A 23,687-nucleotide genomic window follows, 5' to 3' on the forward strand; every position below is an offset into this window, starting at 1 on the left:
ACCCCATTGGCTCGGCTGTGGTTGCCACCTGGCTGCTCCCTCCAGTGCTGGGCTGACTGGAGCAGTTGACTTGGCAGCAGCAGTGAGGTCTGAACTGACTCTTGCATGCCTAAATAGGTTAACCAGTGCCTGTTACCCTAAAATAATTTCATGTGTCCCATAGCCATATTATTTTTCTTTCCCACACTATTGTACAACGGTGTTCATGTGTTTGGAAGGTACCGGCTAGCTTTCTGCAAGCAAAGGGACAGACCCTTCTCTTTAGAGGAAGCCAAGCTCCCTCTAGATCGTGGCATTTCCACAGGTCCCTGTTGTGACGTACCCACACGTTTGCCTACGCCCCGTCAGAGCCTGTTTTCTGCGGTTCCTGGCAGAGTCCCTGCCTCAGCAGATATATTGGGTCCTTTTCTTGAACCTTCAACTTAACAAGCGCCACAGTTACAGCAAAAGCTGTTTTCATCCCTTTTTATTAAGCCGCTCCATTTCCTATTGTAACCTCCCCTTTTCAGTGGTTTATGACCCCTCCAGACTTTGACCAGTGCTCTTGAAATTTTGCATTCTCTGCTCAGAGTTCCCCAGTTTCTTCTTTTCCAATGCATGAAATAACACTGCAGCCCATCACTTGGTGAGTGATATATCTGCTACATCGTGTCAGCTGGGAGGGGATGCAGCTTTTGAGGTCAACCAAGCAATGTGTCAGTCGGGCCCATTTTGAGGATATTTGTACCACTGCCATCCTCCTCACTGAATAATCCCATGGTTTCTCCCACACTCTGTGGCCTGTCACATCTAGTGTATCTGCTCAGCACACTGCTGTAGTCATCTAACTACTGGTGTGTAGCTTGCATGTCAGATTGAGTGGAAAAGGAGAGTGAAAGGGAGCATTGGGTATGGACGTGAGATGCAACTTGGCTACAGGGCAAATCCAGATGGGAGCTAATTGTGTCAGTCTTACGCTCAGTGCCTGAGATTAGACAAGCTTACCTGTTGCTGCCTCTGGCTGAGTTCTGAAAAACCAAAACATTTCTGCTACTTCCCAGGATGAAAGTAGGGGAAACACACCATTTTCTCATTATAAAAAACTGAACACCTCCCCCTACTCCTCTTTTTTTTAAATATAGTGCCTTCCCTACGTTAGATCAGGACTCCCAAATTGGGCAGGAGATGGCCTTTGTCCCAGTGAAAACAGCTGAATTTATAGCAAAGACCTGTTTTTCAGTCATCCTAAATAGATACCTTTCGGTCCCAATGGGCCAGTATTTCTTGTGTCATTTTTAAGATATGGTTTAGATCCTCTATGTATTTTAAATGTATATTATATATACACTATATCTTCACATTTAGATTGGGCTTTATGAACGCGGCTATTCTAGAACATTATTTGAATCTATTTTTTTCTCATCACCGTCTTCTATCAGCTGGCTGTTCAGACACTGGGTGTTTCTGGTGGGCCCTTCCATTTGGCGACTGAAAATACAGTGTAGCAATTGTGTTAAATTGTCCAGTAGTTTTAAAATGAGAAATAGAACGTTTTTAATGTTAAATTGCCTACTGCCTTTTCACCTGCAAAACTGTAATCTTTCTGTAGGTTACATCATGTTGAGCTATATTTTGCTGGAGGCCTTCCAGCACCTATAAACAGAGAACTTCTAAAGATAACACCTTCTAAAGGTAGGCTGCAAAGCTGCAAAGACAATGAAACCAAGGGTACGTAGATTAATATAGTACATGGTTTCAAAAACAAAACTCGGGGGGCAATTCCTACAGACTAGTCTAACACTTCTTTAAATCCTCTGACATTTCTTGTATTGTTAACGTATCCCAGAATGTAGCAGGGTGATACCACAACCACCCAGACTCTGCTGCTTGCCTTCACCACTATCAAAGCAGCCGTGTTTGGGCTGAAGTGGCTTGGAGTGATGGAAGGAGCATAGCAAGAAAGGTCACACAGTTCAGCTCTGTTTTCCAAGATGTGGCACAAGGCTATGGGAAGGACAGTCGCACAACAGCCCAGCAGCATGCTCAGAGGCACCAAGCAATGCGACTCCCCTGCCCCCTTCAGTTGTGCAATCACAACTCCAGCACCTCACATGTCCTGTGCATCAAGCCAAGCAAACCACCAGCATGCTGTCTCCATCCTTGGGCATATCTGTTTAAAACAGCAGCTTTGATGCTGCAATTTTCTGGTGGCCAGAACAGCAAGAAAAATTGAGATTACTGACGCTGAGGAAGCAGATGAGTTACCTAAGCATAAAATATAGTTAACAGCTACAGCAGCTCTGGACATCAAATAAAAATCGAGAGAAACATCAAGTACATTTGGGGTTCATTGCAAGGGATGCCATCCTTGTCCCCTCTGGAAAGCAGGGACATCCAGGTCACCTGGGATTTAGAGACGTTAAGGAAGGACATCCTTTATGATTGTTCTTCACTTCTGGTCCATTGCTTGCATTTCTTACTGCACCTTCATACTTTTAATCTTTTCTCTGCAACACTGAGAATATAAATGTACTTTTGGAAAAAAAAAAAAGTCTTTCAAAAAAACCCTGAAGTTCTAATTTGCTCATTCCCAGGATTTGGACTGTAAGTAAATCATATTATAGAATTATAATATGAGGCACATAAAAATGAAAACAATTGACTACACTGGTGTAAACATGGAAGTTAAAGACTCTGTGAGGATGAAAACTAACTGAGTTTGCTTTCCAATAGGTTTGTCTCATGACAAATGAGTTTTTAAACTCAGTTATAGAAGGCTGCAGCGGAAGGTCACCCTTAATACACACTGGGGACACATTATGAATGTCCTATTTCAGGAACAGCTGTGATCAGAGCTTTCTCCTTTTTAATTATCAGAAGATGAAGATGAGAGGGGGAAAAAAATCAAACCAGAACCTAAACTAGAGTGGATTCTCTAGTGTCTAATTTGAGTTCATTTCACACTGCATTTTTCTTCTTGATGAGAACATTTATACGGATCCTTCTGTTCAGGTGACATGTGAGGAACTCGGTCTCAAAGACCTCTGTCCTCCTAGTAAGTTTCAATACCTCAATCAAATTTACAAGGAAGATACTCAGTTGAACAGACAGACAAATTTATTAACATATTGACACAGACATACTGACAATGCAGGCTTGCCTTCCTAAGGAAACAAGCTAAAGATGTGAATATAGAAGGATACATACCAAAATCACACCCATAGTCACTGCAGTTTTACAAATATTTCCTTCCCTTCTTTCTGATCTATATTTTTTCTGTGCAGAGGGTAAACTCTTGCAGACCCTTCAGGACAGAGATATTATCTAAACACAGAGGGAAAATGTGCTGACGGATGCCTCTGCCTTTATTGAAGACCTTTAGCTGTGGGAGCCATGGCCAGCTCGGGCTTTGTGTTCCTCAGTTAATATTAAACTCGTAATCTAGCTGCAGCTAACATGGGATCCTGGATTCTTCAGTCAGAGAAAATTCCGATTAGTCATGAAAAATTTAGTTCAAATGAGCAATACAGGATTGGATCATTATCTATTATTAATCCTTTTGGCAAGCTAAAGTAGTTATGAGATAAACAAGTTCTATTCATGCAAAAAAAGTAATAAAAAAGAATAAAAATTTAAAAAAAAAAGTCCCCAGTGTTTTCAGGAGGGATGGATTTTCTTTTGTAATTGCCTTTTTGCAGAAAATCATTGGAAGACTCCACAGGAAAAAATACTTGTTATTTTTTTATCAGTCTAAGCTGATGTGTGTTTTATTTACTTTCAACAGGAACATTTCTACAGAAATTCCAGATAGAACCAACCACTCTAGAAGGCTACAATCATAATTACCTGAAAACACAGTGCCACCATATTGTTTTGCTTTCCATATGTACTTCCCCTGTTGCTGTGTATGTGTTTAACTCACAGTCCAATACATAAACACGTTATGCAAAAGCACCAACACCACAAAGAGGCAGGTAAAGCTCTGACTATTTCCACTGCATCAGCATGTGCAAGTTGTACACCAGGCAACAGGAGATGACATTTGACTCGAGTGATTAGTGGCTTCCACCTTTAACTGTGTTCTGTTCATTTACAGAATTGTGCACATCAGTGTTCTCCTGCGTCAGCTTATACCCATTTGTTTCCAACTTTTTTTTTTGTGTTAGGTAAAGTTTGGATGCATTTCATTCCTGGGAGCTGCCTTTTGCTTATTTATGTTTGTAGTTTTACAGGGTCTTAGTTCCCTTGGGTGTAGTTTACTCTCAAGTACCGCATTCAGGAGGCAAAAAGATCTTAAAGTGGACATAAATTACATTTGGCTGAGTACAAGACGCAATCAATACACTTTAAACATTTGAATACTTCCTGAAATCCTGCTGGCACATCTGGGTTTGCTAAACACACACTGGGGGGAAGTTGAGGAATTAACCATAACCTCGTGAGACCAGTGTGCTGAGGCTCCATCTAGTCAGTGGAGAGAGACTGGCTCCAAAATTAGCCTCCTTGCAGAGTTTGCTTTTCTCTCTTGGCTGCAGAGATGTTTAGGGAGACCAGCCCTGCTATGGAGTTAATATTTTTAAGTGTTTCCTAAGAAAAATAAAAATTGGCTGTTATTTTAATGTTTAACCTCTGTCTTAGGGCTCTAGACTCCAAAGGGTGGGATGCTTTGGTCCAGAACAGATCAAAGGAGAGTTCATTTTGAAGCACAGACTATACTTTAAATACTCTCACAGCAGAGCTGAGTTTGCCCACAGACTCTAACTACTGGTAAATTCATGATAGAAAGATGGGCTATTGTACTATCACTTTGAAACTGATCATTTAAATCTGCACTTCGTGTTTACCCAGTTCTACTCCATCTCCCCAAAAAACCCCAATACCATAGCTGCACTATGTCAGTATTTGGCATGCTTTTTTAAGAGCACAAAAAAACTGGTTCTGATTTTTATCAGGAGTGAGGCCCTTTTATCAAAATGGTTAACTACCCGGAAGAAATAGTCTAGAAAGGAGGAATCCTGCTGCTTAAAACTTCATAAAGTGTTCTTTGCAAGGCTTCTGTAGTGTCCAGCTCTGAGTGTGAACATGCCAACCCTACTCGAGGCCAGCTGAGGCTTTGCCTAGCCAAGCCTTGAAAACATCCCAGGACAGAGGTACTAAGCACAGTCGTAGCATTGCTCTGCTGTTTCCACACCCCAAACAGAAAATGCTTCTGTTGGTTCACTTGTGCTTTGTAATGCTTCTCCCTCTCAAGCCAGTCCTATATACTGGGATAACTTGAGTGAAAACGTCGTACAATTATACAAAATACCATACCTGAAAAGCAACTGGAGATGACCTACCAGCTATTAAGGTCTAGATGCTAATGTTGTAACCTTTCTGCTTTTGCTCCAACCTCCGCTGGGACCGTCGTTTACGCTTGCATGAAGCATAATGTCTGCAGGGCATCCCCTGGTGCCTGGTGGAGACAATTAAAGCCTTCGCTCTGCATTCACTCACTTTTGGGTTTGGGTTTGTCTTGCTTCTGGAACTACAATGTTGATTATCATTGCTGATACAAGACCAATAGTCCCAGGTTGTTAAAGCAGTCAATCCAACAGCTCAGCTTCTTAAATGCCATCTTTTTTCACCTTCCTCTAGGTTGGAAAAATCCACAAGACCGCTGCCCGCAAAAGAGAATACCACGTACTGTTCATGGTGATCACTACAGTTATCTGTTATCTCGTGTGTTGGATTCCCTATGGAGTTATAGCATTACTTGCAACATTTGGTAAGCCAGGTGTGGTGACTCCGGTTGCAAGCATCATACCTTCCATCCTAGCGAAAAGCAGCACTGTTTGCAATCCCATTATCTACATACTTATGAATAAGCAGGTAAGACGTATATTATCTTTAAATTGTATTTTCTTCACTGTCTGTCAGGCGTTCTTGACCACTGGGAGTCCTATAGGTGTGTCTTTGGGAAAAGGGCATTCAAGGCTTCTCCAAACTATATCACTGGAGTCATGGGGTGGAAGTGTTTGCAATCAACACAATATATTGCTAGATAGGAAGAACAGATAAACATTTGCTTATCGAAATTGCTTGTGTTCTTCTGAGGACACATTGGGTGTTAATTTGTATGCTGCAGAGTTGCCAAAGGTATTGGCATCTATTTACAAGAATACTCAAACATTTGCAGTGGGGAGGGGTTGGGGTGGGGGTTGGCAGGGGAGAAAAGAGGGACAAGAAGCATAAGGGATTTCATGACCTTGAAAACAATATAAAGGAGGACACCATTTGCAAATACCATTTTCATGAGAGATCCCCTTGAAAACAAATGGTCATTGCAATTACAGTTTTTGTGGACATGTATATCCTTCCTGTTAAATTCCCAGCTCAGCTACATGCCAAAATAGATAATTAATTTTGTCTCATGAGGACCAAGGCCAATTCTAACACTTCTAAAATGCCTAGATCCAGCTCAGGTCCCTCATCCCTGTAAATGGCATTTTAAGTACACAAATGTGGTCTTCCTAATGCTTCTGTGTTGACAACTCTGACTCTAAAGTTTGATAATGGCAGATCTGGAAGTTTTAAAAGCATTTTGCAGTAATAAATTTGGAAAATACCCATAGTTTATGAAAATAGCTTATCTTTTTTATTACATTATGTGTTAGAGGTTGTTCTCAATTTCCTTTCTTCATTATGTCCATTACACTATTATAAAGTAAATAAACCCCCTTTGTCCTTTCTTGTTCAGTGTATGCTGGAGCCTACCCTTAGTATTTATCAACAGCAGCATTATATTATTATGGAGCCTAGACAAGGAAAAGCTGAATGTAACCACCAAATACATTCCAATTTTGCCACCAGCCTGAAATCATTCTTGGTCTGGTTCATCTAACCTGAAGTTTTTAAACAAAGAACAAATCTACTCCTGGATTTTGAGGGGAAGATCTCAGGCAACCCATGAAACCTCCCTGAAATCAGAAAGAAAAGTACTATTGCCTTCCCCAAGACCAGGACTGTATTTCCAAAGTCTAGTTTGAGCTGACACTGAAAAAGCTAGAGAGCTCCATTTGAAAAGTGCTAATGCTGAAGCAAAATAGAAACTTTTTCTCCGTCCCCTTACCTTTTACAATTCTTATGGAAACTTCTTAACAGCAGCATCTCTCTTGCTTCTTTATTTTCTGAGCGCTTTGACTGAGGTCCTAGACTTCCATGAGATCACCTGACTGTGCCGTGACCACTGGAGTAGGCTATAACAGAGATCGCGAGTACATTTTGGGATTATCTTTACACATGGATCACATCCCACATGGCAAGAGTATGGAAGCCGGGGAAGGATATGGGTCCTAAAACACATTAACTCAGTACAGAGCCTTGAGTGCCTCCATATGTCTTGAGAACAGAATCACATGCACAATTACCTGTGGTGACAACCTGGCATCCACAGATATACACACAATTAAGGCTGGTTTTATATTCTCAAAGTGCTCCAAGCAGTTATTGAGAACTGTGTGTTCTGCAGCATCAAAGGCTTATGAGACTGTCACGCTGCTGTGGGTGTGCTGAGGCAAAATGCAAAGGCTCACTGTTGAGAAAAAGTTGATTAGCAGGAATGAAACCGTGGTGCTTGCACATCACAGGAATGTAGCAAGCTGTGTAAAATCACTCCTTCCTTCCAGTAGCTGACTCTTTCAGCTATAAAGGAAATACTTCTGAATACTAACCTTGTTTCTCGATATGGAGTTTACTTTTGTTCCGGTTTATCCTCTCTTATAAGGAAAGATCAGTGTGAGGGATGATCTGTCTACAAGGGGGAAGATTCTGTTAGGACAGTTTTGAGGCAACGCTGGCAGTTTCTTAGCAGCAGGAACTGGAAGGGCTGTGCAACAACTCAGGAGCACCATGGCAGGGAACTGGAAACAATTTCTTAAACGTCTTTCCTTCGTCTCCAGTCACATGCGAGACCAGTGTATTACATTTCTGTCTTTCAACACTGAGCATTTCATTTGTTTCCCACTGCCTACTGTTCCACAGCTGCCACCACTGAACAAAAAAACGCAAGGGGGCAAAGTCAAATCAGTTTTGGAGAGTGGATCATTAGTTGCCAGCTGGTAGTCGCTCTACACGTTGTTTTTTTTCATCGTTGGCTTTCTTATTGTTGCAGAAACCAAGACAAAAATCACTCCTGAAAAGGAGCTCAGTCAGATGCGGGGTAAACACTTTTCACTGTAATAAAACCAAAATAATAGCTGATGCCTAGCATTAATCTGCAGCTCTCATCTACTGTGCCACTGTGTATTAGCAGTAAAAATATATTTTTATCTGACACTGAGGAATGAGCTTCACCCAAAAAGGGTGAAACACATGCCTCCATCTGTACCCCTTCCTTTCAGAACAGGAACAATAGTAACACCCTCATCCGATGCGTTACCAGCGTTCATGGCACCTCAGCCACTCTGTAGTTGTTCTCATTCTTTTTTGTAAATTTAACACCTCAGGAAAAGCTGTTTACTTCCGAGAACTCAGTGTTTCTGGTCTTCATGCTTAGCTGATAATTGTCACAGGAGGCTGGTGCCTCCCAACACAGAAATTATCTGACCTGTATTTTTCATAGCCCTTTCTTTACAGATGCAAGATGCCACAGTAGGCTATTTACTTCTGCATCTTATAAATACACTGAGAACATATGGCTTGAGTTTTAGTTCTCTGTGCATAAGCTAACCTTTTTGCTTTGGGATATGCCCTGAAGATTGCAAAATGGCATTGTCTGACTGCAGCTGTGGCTTTAGCTTCCAGCTATCATAAATCAATGTGGAATATCATGGAACTACCAGCCTCTGAGTCAGCCTTAAAACTCGTCCTGCAGAGCACACCTTTAAATTAACTCTTAAGCAGGCCCTGAGGCACTTTCATGGTCCAGGAACCCCAGAGAAAAAGTTTTGTCTTGGTTGTTGCCTTCTTTACTGACCTGAGGCAATAAAATACTGGTAAAAATGGTGAATTTCTCTCCAGTTGCAGGGACTCCCTCAGGTGAGATGGCATGGGGCATGCTGCTTTCCTTCTTCCTCTGCTCTGGAGGAGAGAGATGCACCATTTAAGCTCAGCTGTTGCTGGGATGATAACATCACACCAGGCAGCTTTGTTGACAAAACTGTAAAGCACTAAACTTGCCTGAGACCGAGTAATGTTCGGGGGAAAGCTGGAAGAGAGCATTGAGAAGGCAACTCAGTTCTCTCACTATGGATAGCTGTTTTGCCCCTTGGCTGTGCATGCCTGGGGCAGCCCTCCCTGATGGGCAGGCCCCTGAAAATGCAGCACAGAGCCAAGTACCATGCCAGCTGGGCTGGCACTGCTCCCTCCAGTTGCTGGAGCAAGCTGGGCAGGGTCAGCACGCTTAAGCTTTCAGTGCTTCAGTCCTTTGTAGTTACACAGTTAATGTAGTTATGCGGATTTTCTGTTTCATCTTCTCTTACCTCTCTCAGGGCTTTTATTCCCATCACAGCTCCCTGTAAAGTGTGCATTTCCTCTTTTCAAACTTCCACCCATGCATCTACCCCAAACAGGTTTTTAATGACAGCTTCAGCTACCTTCCTTTCACTGTGGCGGTGCTGAGAAAAACCTGCTCTTTCATGAATTACATGCAAGCAGGTGTTAAACATTCACCTGAGAGAAACGGAGCTTCCCTGTAGCCATGGGCTTGCTGTTGTGGATATGATCGCTTGGGGTGTCTTGCTTTCATATATTCCATAGAAAGGGACAGGGACCCTGACACAGAAGAGCTTTCTGGCTGATGTATCTGTATCTGAGGACATACTGCGCTGAGAACCAGGGATCATTAGCTGGATAACATAATGGTGTGGCAGCTTTTGAGGTTAACCTTTACCTCACATATCAGAAGTTCATTTTTTATTGATACAGAAGTCAAGATATGAATAATGAGTCCTTGAGAGGGTATGGTTATGGGTGAGACACAGTGAGATGACTGAGTGAATCTGCACTTGCGATTTCACGTAACTTCAAGTTAGCACTCAGAGAAAACAGAAATTTGCTGCATTACTACTTACAGCCAAATTTAAGTAAAATTAAACTCATATCACCCAAAGATCTACAGAACCAACCACTTGGAAGTCACTGATCAGATTATAAGTCACAACCTTTGTTGATGTAAAATAGCCTTGCTCCACTGCAGCTCGTGGGCTTCCGACTATTTGCTTCCACACATTTAGTTGCTCAGGTAGCACACCTAAGGCTCCCTGGACTACTGAAACTCAGGCTAACACATTTAATACTGCCTATTACAATTAGGAAAAAAGCCCACCTAAACCCTGTGATCAGCAATGTGCTATTTCTGGTGTCAGAAAGTGCATCTAAGCACTCGCTATTAGATGTGAGTAGAAGTCCTTGATTAGTGGTTTGATTTCTACTCCCTGTCTTCTTGTATTAAAATCACTGCACTTATAAAAATAGAAGATGACACTGCCATTTCCCCCAAGAATTTGGAGAAGTGATGCTGGAAAGAATATACACACTTATTTGAAAATAATTAATACTGTGACCTTTCCGAATTTATCATGTATTGAGGGGGTGCTGGGTGAGGGAGAAAGTAAATAGAAAGAATGAACAAAATAAGCCAGCTGCATAGACTTCAGAGTTTTATTGGTTTTTTTTTTCTGGTGGACAGTGAGACGATGATGATGATGATGATGATGATGGTGATGATAATAATAATGTACTTAAAAGTGTTCCCCAACAAGACCTGCACCCAGTGTGTGCAACTCTGGTTCTCATGAGTGAGCACTTACCCAGGCACACAGCCCTTTTGCTGCAGTGGGACTGCTCACACGTTGAATTTTCTTCAGGTTTATCTTCATTGTTCATGCACACAAGGTAGAGCAGCCACCTGGGCCCAAGCTGAGAGCCTCTACAGAGAGGCTGTGAAGAAGCAGGGGAACAGTGTTAGAACTGTGAGCAAAAGGAAAGGCATTTTCCTATTATTTTGCTACGTTAGGATGTGTGATAGCGCACCATCCAGAGAACTGGTACTGGCTCACATCAGAAGTCAGACACCTCCCAGACATGCCATGGCTGCGGTGGTCCCCGGGAAGCTGTACCACCACGACCTGCCTCTCACCAAGTGGGTTGCTACCCATGCCAGCCCCCTCTTCTAGGGCCTTCATGGAACTTCCCTGCTGGCAGATGAGGAACAAGAAGTCCTTCTTTCTTTAATGATAATCTGTCTGTGCCTTATATATGCCGTTTTCCAGCAAGCCTTTCTGGTCCTTCTTGATCTTACCTTATGCACTGAGCAGGGAGAAATGCATATACGCTTTGGGAAACAGAGTTACACGTGATAGTCATAAAAAAATAATAATAACCTTAACAATTCCCAACTGGCTGTATAACAACTGTATTTTCACTGTCTATTTTCATGTGGCATTGTGCAGTTTTCAGTATTACCGACAAAAAAGAATGCTTCATTTTTAAAGCTGCAGAAATATCTGGATAAGGTAACTTTTTGTTTTTCTTTTTGTTTTTAAGTTAAGTTGCTCATTTTCCCACTTGGAAAACTAAGATACTTTAGCTGCATGAGAACACAAAACTACAGATCTGGAAAGATAGTATACAATGCAGGGACAATTGTGTCAAGCCTCATTTTATGCACAAATTGGAACACACCTATTAAGTCTTGAAAAAAGACCCCGTTTGTTTAGTTCATGACCTTCTAGAGGTTCACGGGCTTACCATAGCATTTTTTATAAGTTGTTATAACTTTTCATTAAAATTCATGTAGATATTAATAATCATGATCTGTTTTTTCATCTCTTCTCTTTACTGGTAGCTGGGCTGACTTTGAGTAAATAACAGTCAACATAAAGAAGCGATGCTGCATTACCTTCTCAGTCATTTGGAAATGGTGAAAATTTTTTGTCCAAATAGAATTGCACACCCAAGCTCTTAAGCTGAAAATGGCCAAGTCAAAATGATCACTTACTGCAGGACATGCCACACTAAGTACAATATTATAGTACAGTTCAGGAGTGTTTCTCTCCCAACATGCAGCATTATGACTTTTTAAAGTTGAGGGGCAAAGAGAAGAAAGGTCTCAAGGGCGCCTTTGCTGCTGTCATAAGGTATAGCTGCATTTTACACAGTGAGTTCAAAATTACTTTAGGAATTTCTCTCACAGCTCCTGACGAAAAGATCCATTCGCACAAATAACCTGGGCATTTAACTAGGGTCTCAGGCAGCCCCAGCCAGCCTTTTTGCTGCCCCAGGCTACATCGCTGGTACAACCTGACTGAGTATGTTGACATGAGCTCAGCCTTGCCCTGCTTGCCATGTGGATGCTCTCTGGGGGCTGGACTGGCTTCAACATCACAGAAGGGCTTAGGTCTTGCTTCTCTAGATGCAGGGCAAACGTAGGAAGCAGGCAGCCAGGTCACCTCTCATGCAAGCAAAATATTAAACAAAATTGGCAACTAATACACATGAATGAACAAAAACACAGGATAAGCACATGCGTTTTGGACTATATAATAACTTGCTACTTATGGCTAGTGAATGCAGTAATGGTTAAAAGATCTTTCTTTCTGGAAGACACATAAAATGAAGGGCAGCAATATCTTTACTTTATGGATGATTTTAAACAGCATCCAGTATGTTGATGTCTCTTCCTATGTTGCTTTTTTCATAGGACTGGAGAAACATAGGACTTCACAGGAGTGGGAAGAGACCTCCACGTTAGACAAGGGAAATGAATGGGTCAGAACACCTAGGGGAAAATGCAATGAGTAGGGTTTGTAGCAGACAATGGGATCTTTTTGTAGTCCATACCCACCCTGCAAAAGAAAACAGGCATTTCTGAAAGAAGGAGAAAAGAGGAGACTCCAAAGAGAGTGAAGCTGAGGTCAAATTTGAAGTGACAAGTAGTGCAGAAGAAGAGAGAGAGGATCCCTCAGGGGTCTGTACTGGGACCAATACTATTTGGCCAGCACGTCAAGGGAGGTATTGTCCCTGCTCCGCTCTGGTGAGACCCCACCTGGAGTACTGCATCCAGCTCCGGGGCCCCCAGCATAAGAAAGACATAGACCTGCTGGAGCATGTCCGGAGGAGGGGCACGAAAAGGATCAGAGGGCTGGAACACTTCCCTGCTGAAGAAAGGCTGAGAGAGCTGGGACTGTTCAGCCTGGGGAAGAAGAGGCTCTGGGAAGACCTTGTTGCAGCCTTTCAGTATATAAAGGGGGCTGATAAGAAAGACAGAGACTTTTTACCAGGGCCTGTAGTGACAGGACAAGGAGCAAAGGTTTTAACTGGAAAAAAAGGTAGATTTATATTGGATATAAGGAAGAAATTTTTTACAATGGGAGATCTTACGATGGTGAGACACTGGAACAGTTGCCCAGAGAAGCTGTGGATGCCCTGTCATTGGCATTGTTTAATGCCAAGTTGGACAGGACTTTGAGAAACCTGATCTAGTGAAAGATGTTTCTGCCCATGGCAGGGGGATTGGACTAGATGATCTTCAAAGGTCCTTTCCAACCCAAACCTTCTATTATCCTATGATATAAAAAGTAATCTTGTCATATGACAAACTTACTAGGCCTTTTCTTGTCTCTTCCATATATTCTGTAAACCTGGATGACTAATCCATTTCTTCAGAGGTTTAAGTGATCAGTGTCATTTAGAATAAGCCACTAGGCATGATACAGGTAAACATGTTGATCTATTTGGATGAGTCAAGTTTCAAAACAAAAATATAGTTCAGTCTGAACTTAATAGGTCACATCGCCCTAGTGCATTTTCATTGCATTTAGCTTAGAAATGAGGGACCATTGCCTCAACTGTTTCCTGACAACCTTGTGGTGATGCTGGTCAATAGAAAGGGTCATAGTCACACTTACTCTAGTAGAGACAGGGAAATCAGAGTTAACTGCAGTGATTGAATGACAAATTAACATTGCTACCTGTTTGAGGGCTAGCAGGGAAATATCTGTAGGAAAATATTTGACTTCTAAAATCATTTTCACTATCCAAAGTCAATAAAACAACAAACTCTTTAAGGATTCAAAGAATCTGTAGAGTTACACATCTCAACTTTTCTCCAATACAGGGAAAACCGCTTCAGTCAAATTGTTTGCACTACCCTATTGTGACCACACTATAGTTGTACTGGGAGCATCAGGACACCATTTACAATCAGCTATTTTTCATATACTTCCACCTGTAACATTAAACCTGCAGGGAAGATTGAGCGATAAATGGAAGTTTCCAGCATCCAGAGATTACTACAGAAGCAAGGAATGTGGTACATTCACAATTTAAAAAAAGGTGTTACAATCCTTCTAAGTAAGTCCCCCTCAGTATCCTGTTTGCTCTTGCAAGTATACACCAGCAGAAACTCAACCAAAGCAGTATTTCTTTGCTGTCTCCACATGCACATCTGTTCTCAAGGGAGAATCTGGATGGTCAAAAGCTGAGTCAGTGCTGAGACAAATGCAGGAAAAAAAGGATAAGGTGCTAATGATTGTTCTGCTTCTCACTTGCCATTACAGAAACACAGAATCACAGAATGGCAGGGGTTGGAAGGGACCTCTGGAGATCATCTGGTCCAACCCCCCTGCTTGAGCAGGGACACCCAGAGCAGGGGGCACAGGAACGCGTCCAGGTGGGGTTTGAATGTCTCCAGGGAAGGAGACTCCACACCCTCCCTGGGCAGCCTGTGCCACTGCTCTGGCACCCTCACAGGGAAGAAGTTTCTTCTCATGTTGAGGTGGAACTTCCTCTGTTCCAACTTGTGCCCATTGCCCCATGGCCTGTCATTGGGCACCACTGAAAAGAGTTCAGCCCCATCCTGCCCTTCAGATATTTATAGGTATTGATGAGATCCCCCCTCAGTCTTCTCCAAGCTGAACGAACCCAGGTCTCTCAGCTTTTCCTCATGCGGGAGATGCTCCAGTCCCCTGATCATCTTGGTAGCTCTCTGCTGGACTTGCTCAAGCAGTTCCCTGTCCTTCTTAAACTGGGGGGCCCAGAACTGGACACAGCACCCCAAATGTGGCCTCAATAGGGCAGAGTAGAGGAGGAGGATAACCTCCCTCGACCTGCTGGCCACACTCCTTTTAATGCACCCCAGGATACCATTGGCCTTCTTGGCCACAAGGGTACAGTGCTGGCCCACATCACTTCATTGTGATTTAGAAGTTCGGTCTAAGCACTTAGCATTTTTGGTATCTTTTTCTGAACTGATTTCCAAGTTTTGGGTGGACAGTTCAGGTCCTACAAAGGCATACAGGATCTACAGTTAGACTGGACTTGTGCTGCCCTTCAAAACAGCATTGCCAAGCAACACTGAACAGATATTACAGGACCTTCTGTTGCAGTGATCTCAGAATTCCCCATTTTAATTCTAAAGCTTCTGCCTTTCTGTAATATGTCCGCATTTTACAGATAGGTCTCTAGCTATGTATTTGCTGCAACTTACCATTTCAAAACTGAATGCAGGCATAGGTCAGCTAAAGAAAACAATCTCTAATGCAATGCAACAGATCATATGAACAAATTATTTGCTTTATGAGGACAATCAAATTCAACAGGTGAAAAAGGATTGAAAAAGTAAGTGTAACCCTGGAGGTAATAGAACCTCTCATTTTCCTCTCCTGTTCAATCACTGAATAATCTCTAGTGATGTGTCAGTGGCATATTACTAAAATTTTATCATCTGGAGCACTACGCTTGTATGCATTTTGAGTCAGCTGGTGTTACTTCTGAGAGTTTTACTGTGTCTGCCAGGTATATCTTTGCAGTCATGTATCCAACTAACAATTCAAGCAACAATCATTTCAGATTAAATGGATGGAGGAAAAAATAAAATTAGATTTCCTAGTTGGAGAATATTTTTTGGGTTTTATGTAACCTTCTCTAAACAAATATTGTTAATTTATTTAATCCTCAGTATCCATGTAAAGAAGATAATTATCCTAGTTCTACAGCAGGAGAAGTTTGAGGATTGAAGGTTAGAGTACAGCTCAAAACCTCATGAACTTGCATGGCAAGTCTAATACAAATATGTAGAACTTCATTATTTAATCATGATGACCTTTCTTCAGGGCAAAAAAGCTGCTGTACTCAAGGAAATAATAGTTGCCACAGTATGGAAAGTACAACATAAAACTATACTGGGCCTCTAATTCATTAGAATAAATCCCTTTTCATTATAAGCTGCATAATTTAATGCAATTAAATTAAATTAAATGCAATAATTTGACAGTGTCCGAATGAAAACAAATTTGAGGTTCCTTGTCTTTTGAAGTAGAAGGTGTTGCAGAGCTGTATTCCTTTTATGTTTAGTATAGTAACTGCTTTGAAACTAGATTTATTTTTAGTCAGTTTATAAACCTTTATTCCCGATTTACCCAAAGAGCCCTCTTTCTTTGGTAGTTGTCTTCTGTTCACACTGGGATACTGCAGACAGATCACCTTCTGTCTCCGTATTGCTAGGCTGAAGTAGTTTATTTCTTTTCATTTCCTCCAGTGACCTAGGCTCTTCATCTTTGCATAGCTCTTCTCCCTGGTATTCAGCGACAGGACGCGTGGGAACTGTTCAAAGCTGCATGAGGGCAGGATCAGACTAGATATTAGGAAACATTTGGTCAAATGCTGGAACAGGCTTCCTAGAGAGGTCAGTGTTTAAAAGGCATTCGGACAATGCCCTTAATAATGCACTTTAACCTTCCGTCAGCCCTGAAGCGGTCAGGCAGTTGGACTAGATGACCATTGTACGTCCCTTCCAACTGGAACTATTCAATTATATCCTATTCTATCCTACTGATGTCAAATCTAAACACAATCACAAACGTCTTTAGTACTACTGTTTGCTATACATAATCTCATGCTCAAAAGTAGTCAGTGCTCTTGATACTGTGTAAATGCCTGGGACCAAGAATATTCCCAGTTGTCATCGCTAATGTGTAGTCATAGCAAAAGCAGACCTGCAAAAGTCCTGTCTTTCATTCGGTGCATCCCCTTGCTTTGTAGGCAACAGGCCACTCTTGTAGCATGGGCATGCAGCAGCAAAAGCGATACTCTGGTGAATGATACATTGACTTCATAGTGCTTTCCTCTTCTATTTTTCCCTTGTAATAACTCTTTTAGCTTTCTGAAATGATGAAAAATTCAAATAAGTTTTTCAAACCAATTATTCAAATTACAACCCTTTTGGTAATCATGCTTGGGACTGTATATTTCATCTGGGAAACAACTTAGGAGTTCACTGGATGTTAGTAGAGGACTTACACTTCAAGATATTAGGAGTTATTTCTTGTTTCTGTCTTATTTGCAGTGCTGAAGTCTCTTGATTGTTGTTATCTTCAGGATCTGAACTGAAAATAAGAACATCAGCTCTACAATGACGTCTTAAATCCCTCTATCTAAATTAGGACCAGATTTTCAGAAATTGATGTATAGAAATAGGTAGGGGTCCATTACACAGGATATTGTATACCAAGTAGTTTATGGATGGCCTTGTTCAGATGTAATATTTTATCCCTTTAGGGGAAATACTTATGCAAGACCTTACAACTCACCCAGGGCTTTATAAAACTTCTGTATATGCTGGCTTTAGGGCAATAGGAACGCACTACAAATAGGATTCAACCATTAGCCAAAAACATATATAACTTGTCTTCCCTTTCACCATCACTGCTTTTTCTCTGAGTGATGACCAATATCAAAAACAAGGGATTTCTGCGTAAGTTATAAAACAAAAACCAGGAAATTTTGCAACTTGTTGGGCAGTTTCCCATTAAAGCATTTTATTGGTGCAAATTGTGGTTTCTGCAAAATTATAAGCTGTTAATTTTGCCAATTTTATTTTCAGCAGGGAAAACAGTAAGGATGAAACATCCCATTTCAGGGCAGATCTCCATGGCTAAGCCTCTATACCCGATTCCTGTAAAATGTACCTCCAATGAAAAACACTGTCCTTCACACAGGCAAATCAAACACCCTTACTAGACGGCATCCGCCATGCACCAGTGCAGGAACAGTGGTGGCTCAGCTAGGGGAGGACATGCAGTGAAAGGTAGCCCAACCCAGAGACTTAGTTTATAGGGGAACAACAAGAATAAAGCTGAACTATAATTCCCTAAAGGCATCTACCTGTAGTTGGATATTCTGACAGTCCCATGTTTTGTCTGGAATTTTTTCTTTTTTTTTTTTTTTTTGTTTTGTCCAAGATAAGACAAAATTATAGAAGAATTAAAAATAGATTGTAGAAGAAGTAAAAATTCCATCACAACAGAAATTCTGATTTCTCAGCCCAATCGGTTCTCTTGTTGCCTTGCTTACACATAAAACCGAACATCTACTACCAAAACACAGTCACAGATTAAACCACCATCAGTAATTTCTAATTCTGTCTTGGGTAAAATCAATACCTAACTGGCTGAAAACCAGGATAAAGATTAAAAAACCCAGACCAAACAGAAAGACTTGGTTCCCATGCCTTATACCCACCACTCACCACACTGCAGCTTTCATTGCCTGAAAAAACAGTCTGAGGTCTGTAACAAGAGCTCTCATCCAGCAGCAGGATGAACATCTGGTATTAAAAGGTTCTTCCAGCATTCCCATATCAGAGCACCTCCAGTATGTCGTTCACAGCAACTGATGGAAATGGTTTGGACAACAGAAGCTATAGCAACAGGGCAGGTGGTATGGGAATCTGGGGGAAGGGGAGGCTCATAAGAACTTGTGTTTTAGCCAGAGGCAGAATGAAAGATGGTGTTGAAGAAGACTCAGTAGATAAAATGCCCAAGAGCTACTGCAGTTCTTTTGCGTGTGAGAGTGTTAGGAGAATGTAAGACAGTGGCCCGCCCTCAAGCAAAAAGACCCTGAGTAATTCACAAGGGAGCATAGCCAATGGTATCGTACTACTTCGGATTTCCTTGTGCAGTGTTTTTGGTCTCAGCCTAAGTGAAACTCTGTAAGGAACATCTGGAAGAACCGTTTTCTCTAAGCATGTGTTACACACATAGCCAAGGATAGGCAGCTCATAATCCACAGCAAAAACGAACACAATACGATCACATTTCTACAGGTATTTATTAATGTACTTCAGTCATGGCAGAATTGAGGCAGGAATATATCAGCATAAACCATTAGTCAGGCACGGAGTCTTTCTTTTAATCTTTGTGGGCTGATCCAGAGTCCATGGGCGAAGAACTGAAAATACAAGAAACTGGGTAGGCAGAACAGCATATTGACTATGACTAAATAGACATCTACATTTTTCAAGTGTCGAAATACTTCTTGTTACGCTTTGACCTTTCAGCAAAATGGGAGTTACTTCAAAATGATGTGGAATCACTCATCCCATATTGTAGTAGTAACAGACCCTTCATTTCTCCTCATGAAGTGAAATGTTGCTGTAGGGACTGGTGAATTTGATGCTGCCTCTCTCAGTCAGGATCCATCAATCACACCGCAAAGCCCTAAACAATCCTGACTTAATGAAACGGGAATAGGAAATAGAGGCAGGATCCATTTTGTTGCTATTCACTGAAGTTCTTTGCTTGTTCTTGTTCCTCACATTGCTTTAGGAAACTCTTCTTAAGTTTCTTTTAGGTAGGAGGAAGTAATTTCGCATATGCCACCCCTTTTGTATACTGTATGGGTTTTAATTGCTCTGTTTAAGGCCAGGGAAGAGCATGTATGAGATAAATATGACAACTGATCTTTTTTTTTCCTGCAGTAATAAACCCCATTGAAAGCAACAGTGCTGTCTTAAACAAATGTGCATTGAAGACACAGTAGCATTGTTGTCCTTTCATGTGCACAATCAGTCCCTTTGAAATTCAGCAGCCATGCTGGTTACATGAAAGTATTGCTAAAGAAAAGTCTTTCTGTTTCCTCTAACAAAATAACTATCCCCAGCTTATGATCATTGCAGCTTTGATCTCTCACTTTGTTCACTTTATATGAGAAAGCTTATTTCATGAGGACTTATCTAAAAAGAGTACTTTTAAATGATCAAGGATTATCGGAATAGTATGCTATATATCCATGAAAATACAGTAATATTTCTCAGACAGTGGTATATGCTCTTTCGTTTCTGCTTTCCCTGCTCTCCTACCATGAAACAACTTCATTAGTATTATTTTGGTAACAGCTTATTGATTTGTTTTCTTCTCATCTCTGCTGTTCTTGGGATGCTCCAGCTGCTCATTAAAATGCATAATGACCTGATAGCTACATTCAGCCCCATGCATTTGTAAAGTCTAAATTAGGTCCATCAGATAGCTTGTAATTTCATTTGTTTAGAGGGAAACAAGCACTGAAAGTAACTGAAAAACAACTCAACACCTCCAGAGAGGAATAGTGCTAGGGAAGAAAATTAATGTTGTTTGATCCACTAGGAAGCTTCAGCAAATCCTCCTGTCTCTTTTCTAAAAAAGCAGGCTCAGAAACAGGCCCAGATCAGAACTTTCCCCACCCTTTCTTCCTGGTCTTCTGCCCATGCATCTGTCCTACTTGAGCTCAGGATATAGCACGCTATATGAGCCTCCTGGCTCACATACCTCATGGGCAGCACGGCTGGGCCCAGGGGTAGACCTCAGGCACTTTTAGCTTTCACAAGAGACACATCTCATGTTTCTTGCCTTAACTTGCCAACATTTCTTCCTACAGTCCCAGTCTTAATCCAAGGTGTAGGTACTTTGGATCAGGAATGCCACCTAGCCTACAAATCACAGCTCACAAGTCATGAACTCTAGCTTCTTGAGGTGTGTTCACATTTTACTTCCTTGAACTGCTATAAGAATGACTAAACTGTGCTTAAAAGACAAAACAAGTCTTCTAGTTCTATCAAAACCAATCCAAAAATCCCCCAACCCTCTTCCATTCTGACCCTCACCTCCAAGGATCTCACCTGCACAGGAGACACACCTGCTGTACGTGACAACAACAGTGCAGGTTGTAGCTAATACAGTACATGCACTCCAGGACTGAGGGCAGAAAAACCCCACTGTTTAGAAGATGGGCCAGCAAAATATTTTAATTAGGAAGCTCAGTTGCAGTCAGATAACTGTCTGGGAATGAGGCAATTAACAGCAGCTGACACAGCCTGGAGTCAGCACTGGTAGCAATTTTCCCCTCTGGCTGCTTCCATAAAATCAAGGCAGCTGTGATGTCTATTGTCTGCCCTCGTGAACCCCTTGGGGTTTCTGGAGTCCTCTCACAAGCATATAAGCAGTTGTTGCTACAGTAATTATCCCTTATCTGTCAGCATCCTGTAACCAAGAGGGTATTCAATTTGTGTTTGTCTATGGGCAGACACAGGTCACCAGAATAAATGGGTTTTCTTATTTTAGTTATCATACAGATGACTACAAGCACATGGAGGAGGTTGTTCAGAGTACAGCAATGTAACCCCACAACTCTCCTGGCATTAGTCTTTTCTCAGTTTAATTTTTGGGATTCGTATGTTTACAAAGAAGCTGAGCCTCAGCAGAAGTCAACTACTGTTCATAACTACCTTAGCTCTTCATTTTAAGACCACGCCCCACCACGCTAAACCTAACAGCAGCAAGATGAGCACCAACAGATGAATTGGGTTCCTTTCCAAAAGCGCAGAAAAAAAACCCCCATAAATAAAACAAACAGCCAAAATCAATTAAGTGACTATTAGGAAAAAGCAGCAGTTCTGCCTTTGCATCTGGTATGGTACATCTTTCTAGCTGTTTTTCTCCTTCCTTGCTGTGCTTCATCATCCCTTGCCTCTACCCCTTCCCTTCCCCTGGACCCCTTTCTTTAATTTTATAGTATTTAAGAACTCAGCAGTCACACCAGCAATGCCTCCGCCTGTGATTTACCACAACCTACTTTTGCTGGTGGCTACTCTGGCTCCAGGGAAAAAAATAAACCACTATGTTACTGCATTACTGTTAGTTCCCTGTCATTTTAATACATCCAGTTAGCATTTCTATCAAACTTAATAGGCATTTACTTGAACATTAGCGTATTTTTAGGAAAAAAAAATAACAGGCCATGCAGTTCTAACTTGCTTGGGGTATCAAGGCATGAAGCTCAGGGGTCAGGCTGTACTTAACTTTCACAAAAGCGCAGTAGTTTCTTTGAAGTGCTCTATCCGTAGTAACTTACCACTGTAAGAAATTGGAATCTGAACATTGAAAATAAGGAAAGATACATGTATGGAGTGGATATTGGTAGGTTTTGGGGTGCAGCAGATAAATCCATGCTATTGTGATGAAACAATCAAATTATCCACTTGCCACCCTGGAAAGATCAAGATGCTGGGAGAGCTAGACTAGAAGTCCAACCAAACCACAAGTGTTAGTGGACTGTTCACACTGATTGATGAAGCAGTCCTACAGTAAGCCACTACTTAATCATCACTGCAAGTGCAGTTTCCTGGCTCCTCCCTCACTTGTCTAGCTGTTCTTCAACAGGTTCATGCTGCAGTCAAGACAGCGTGTTGGAGCAAGCATTCTGAGACATGTCTTTAAGCCAGACCCCAACATGTGAGCTAATAATGCAGATAAACAGACCAAAATGCCTAAGTTCGACCTGTCAGAGAATTATGCCCCTCAGAGCTGGTCAAGTGAAACACAGCAGACTTCTATGAATAAAAAGATAAAATACCTCCTTCAAAGGTGTGTTGTTCAGAAAGGTGCAGTACAATTTTGGGAATAAACATGAAAATGAGTTGCCTCCAAGGCTCCCCGAGGTACTATCAGAAAGGTAATGTCACACCCTCTAGAGCTGTCACTGCTAAAGAACAGGGAGTACAGCAAGAGGTTCTCTGTAGCCAACACACATATAGTTCATGGGTTTCAACCTCCGACTGAGATACTGGTTTGTATGCAATGAGGCAAGAATGTCCTCTCCCATGTCATAGACAATGATGTTTACTGAGAGTTTTATCATATGGAATAGTGATCATGTTTTGTTCTTGGTTTTTTTTTTTCAGTGAAAAAAAAAAAAGCAGAGTAAAAGCAGATTTGATGGATTTGAAAAGCATCAATTAGTTGGTTCGCTCATGCATCCCAGCGTTCAGTATATCCCCTAGTCTAGCTTATTGTTCTGGGTTTTCTGAGAGGTGTTACTTGCATGTCGTGACATCTAGCAATTATCCCCTCAACACTGCCTGCCAGGAGGTGGTGTAATACACAGGATGAACTGTGTGATTACTGGCTGCCAGTTTATGTGACAGCAATCCAACTTTTATCATTCCACTAATGTGTAACTAGCTTTATTGTTGGCATGGACTCATGGTGACTTCCTGGGATGGAAACAGTGACAGTCACCTCCGTTGGGCCAACTCCAGCCACTGCATAGTTCAAAGACTACCAAAAGCAGCAGAATGCATCACATTTAATGGATGTAAGCAGACAGCAGTTAAATTATATGGCATTTCATCACGGACTGAATGGCAAGTTATCACAGAATCACAGAATGGCAGGGGTTGGAAGGGACCTCTGGAGATCACCTTGTCCAACCCCCTGCTTGAGCAGGCACAGGCTTGTGCCAGAGCAGGGGGCTCAGGAACGCGTCCAGTCGGGATTTGAATGTCTCCAGGGAAGGGACTCCACACCCTCCCTGGGCAGCCTGTGCCACGGCTCTGGCACCCGCACAGGAAAGGAGTTTTTTCTCATGTTTAGCTAGAACTTCCTCTGTTCCAACTTGCGCCCGTTGCCCCCCGT

At 41.8% G+C, this 23,687-nt stretch overlaps 1 protein-coding gene across 1 annotated transcript in view; it reads left to right on the plus strand.

Annotated features, from left to right (window-relative positions):
* The window catches only part of LOC135310692 (pinopsin-like), a 102,682-nt gene that overhangs the window by 64,708 nt on the left and 14,287 nt on the right, over positions 1 to 23,687 (plus strand). The window contains exon 4 of the mRNA XM_064439600.1: positions 5,617 to 5,850. Coding sequence (XP_064295670.1) covers positions 5,617 to 5,850 — 234 coding nt within the window. The remainder of the gene's footprint in view (positions 1 to 5,616; positions 5,851 to 23,687) is intronic.

This window comes from Phalacrocorax carbo, chromosome 1, assembly GCF_963921805.1.
Source record: "Phalacrocorax carbo chromosome 1, bPhaCar2.1, whole genome shotgun sequence".
Taxonomy (NCBI): domain Eukaryota; kingdom Metazoa; phylum Chordata; class Aves; order Suliformes; family Phalacrocoracidae; genus Phalacrocorax; species Phalacrocorax carbo.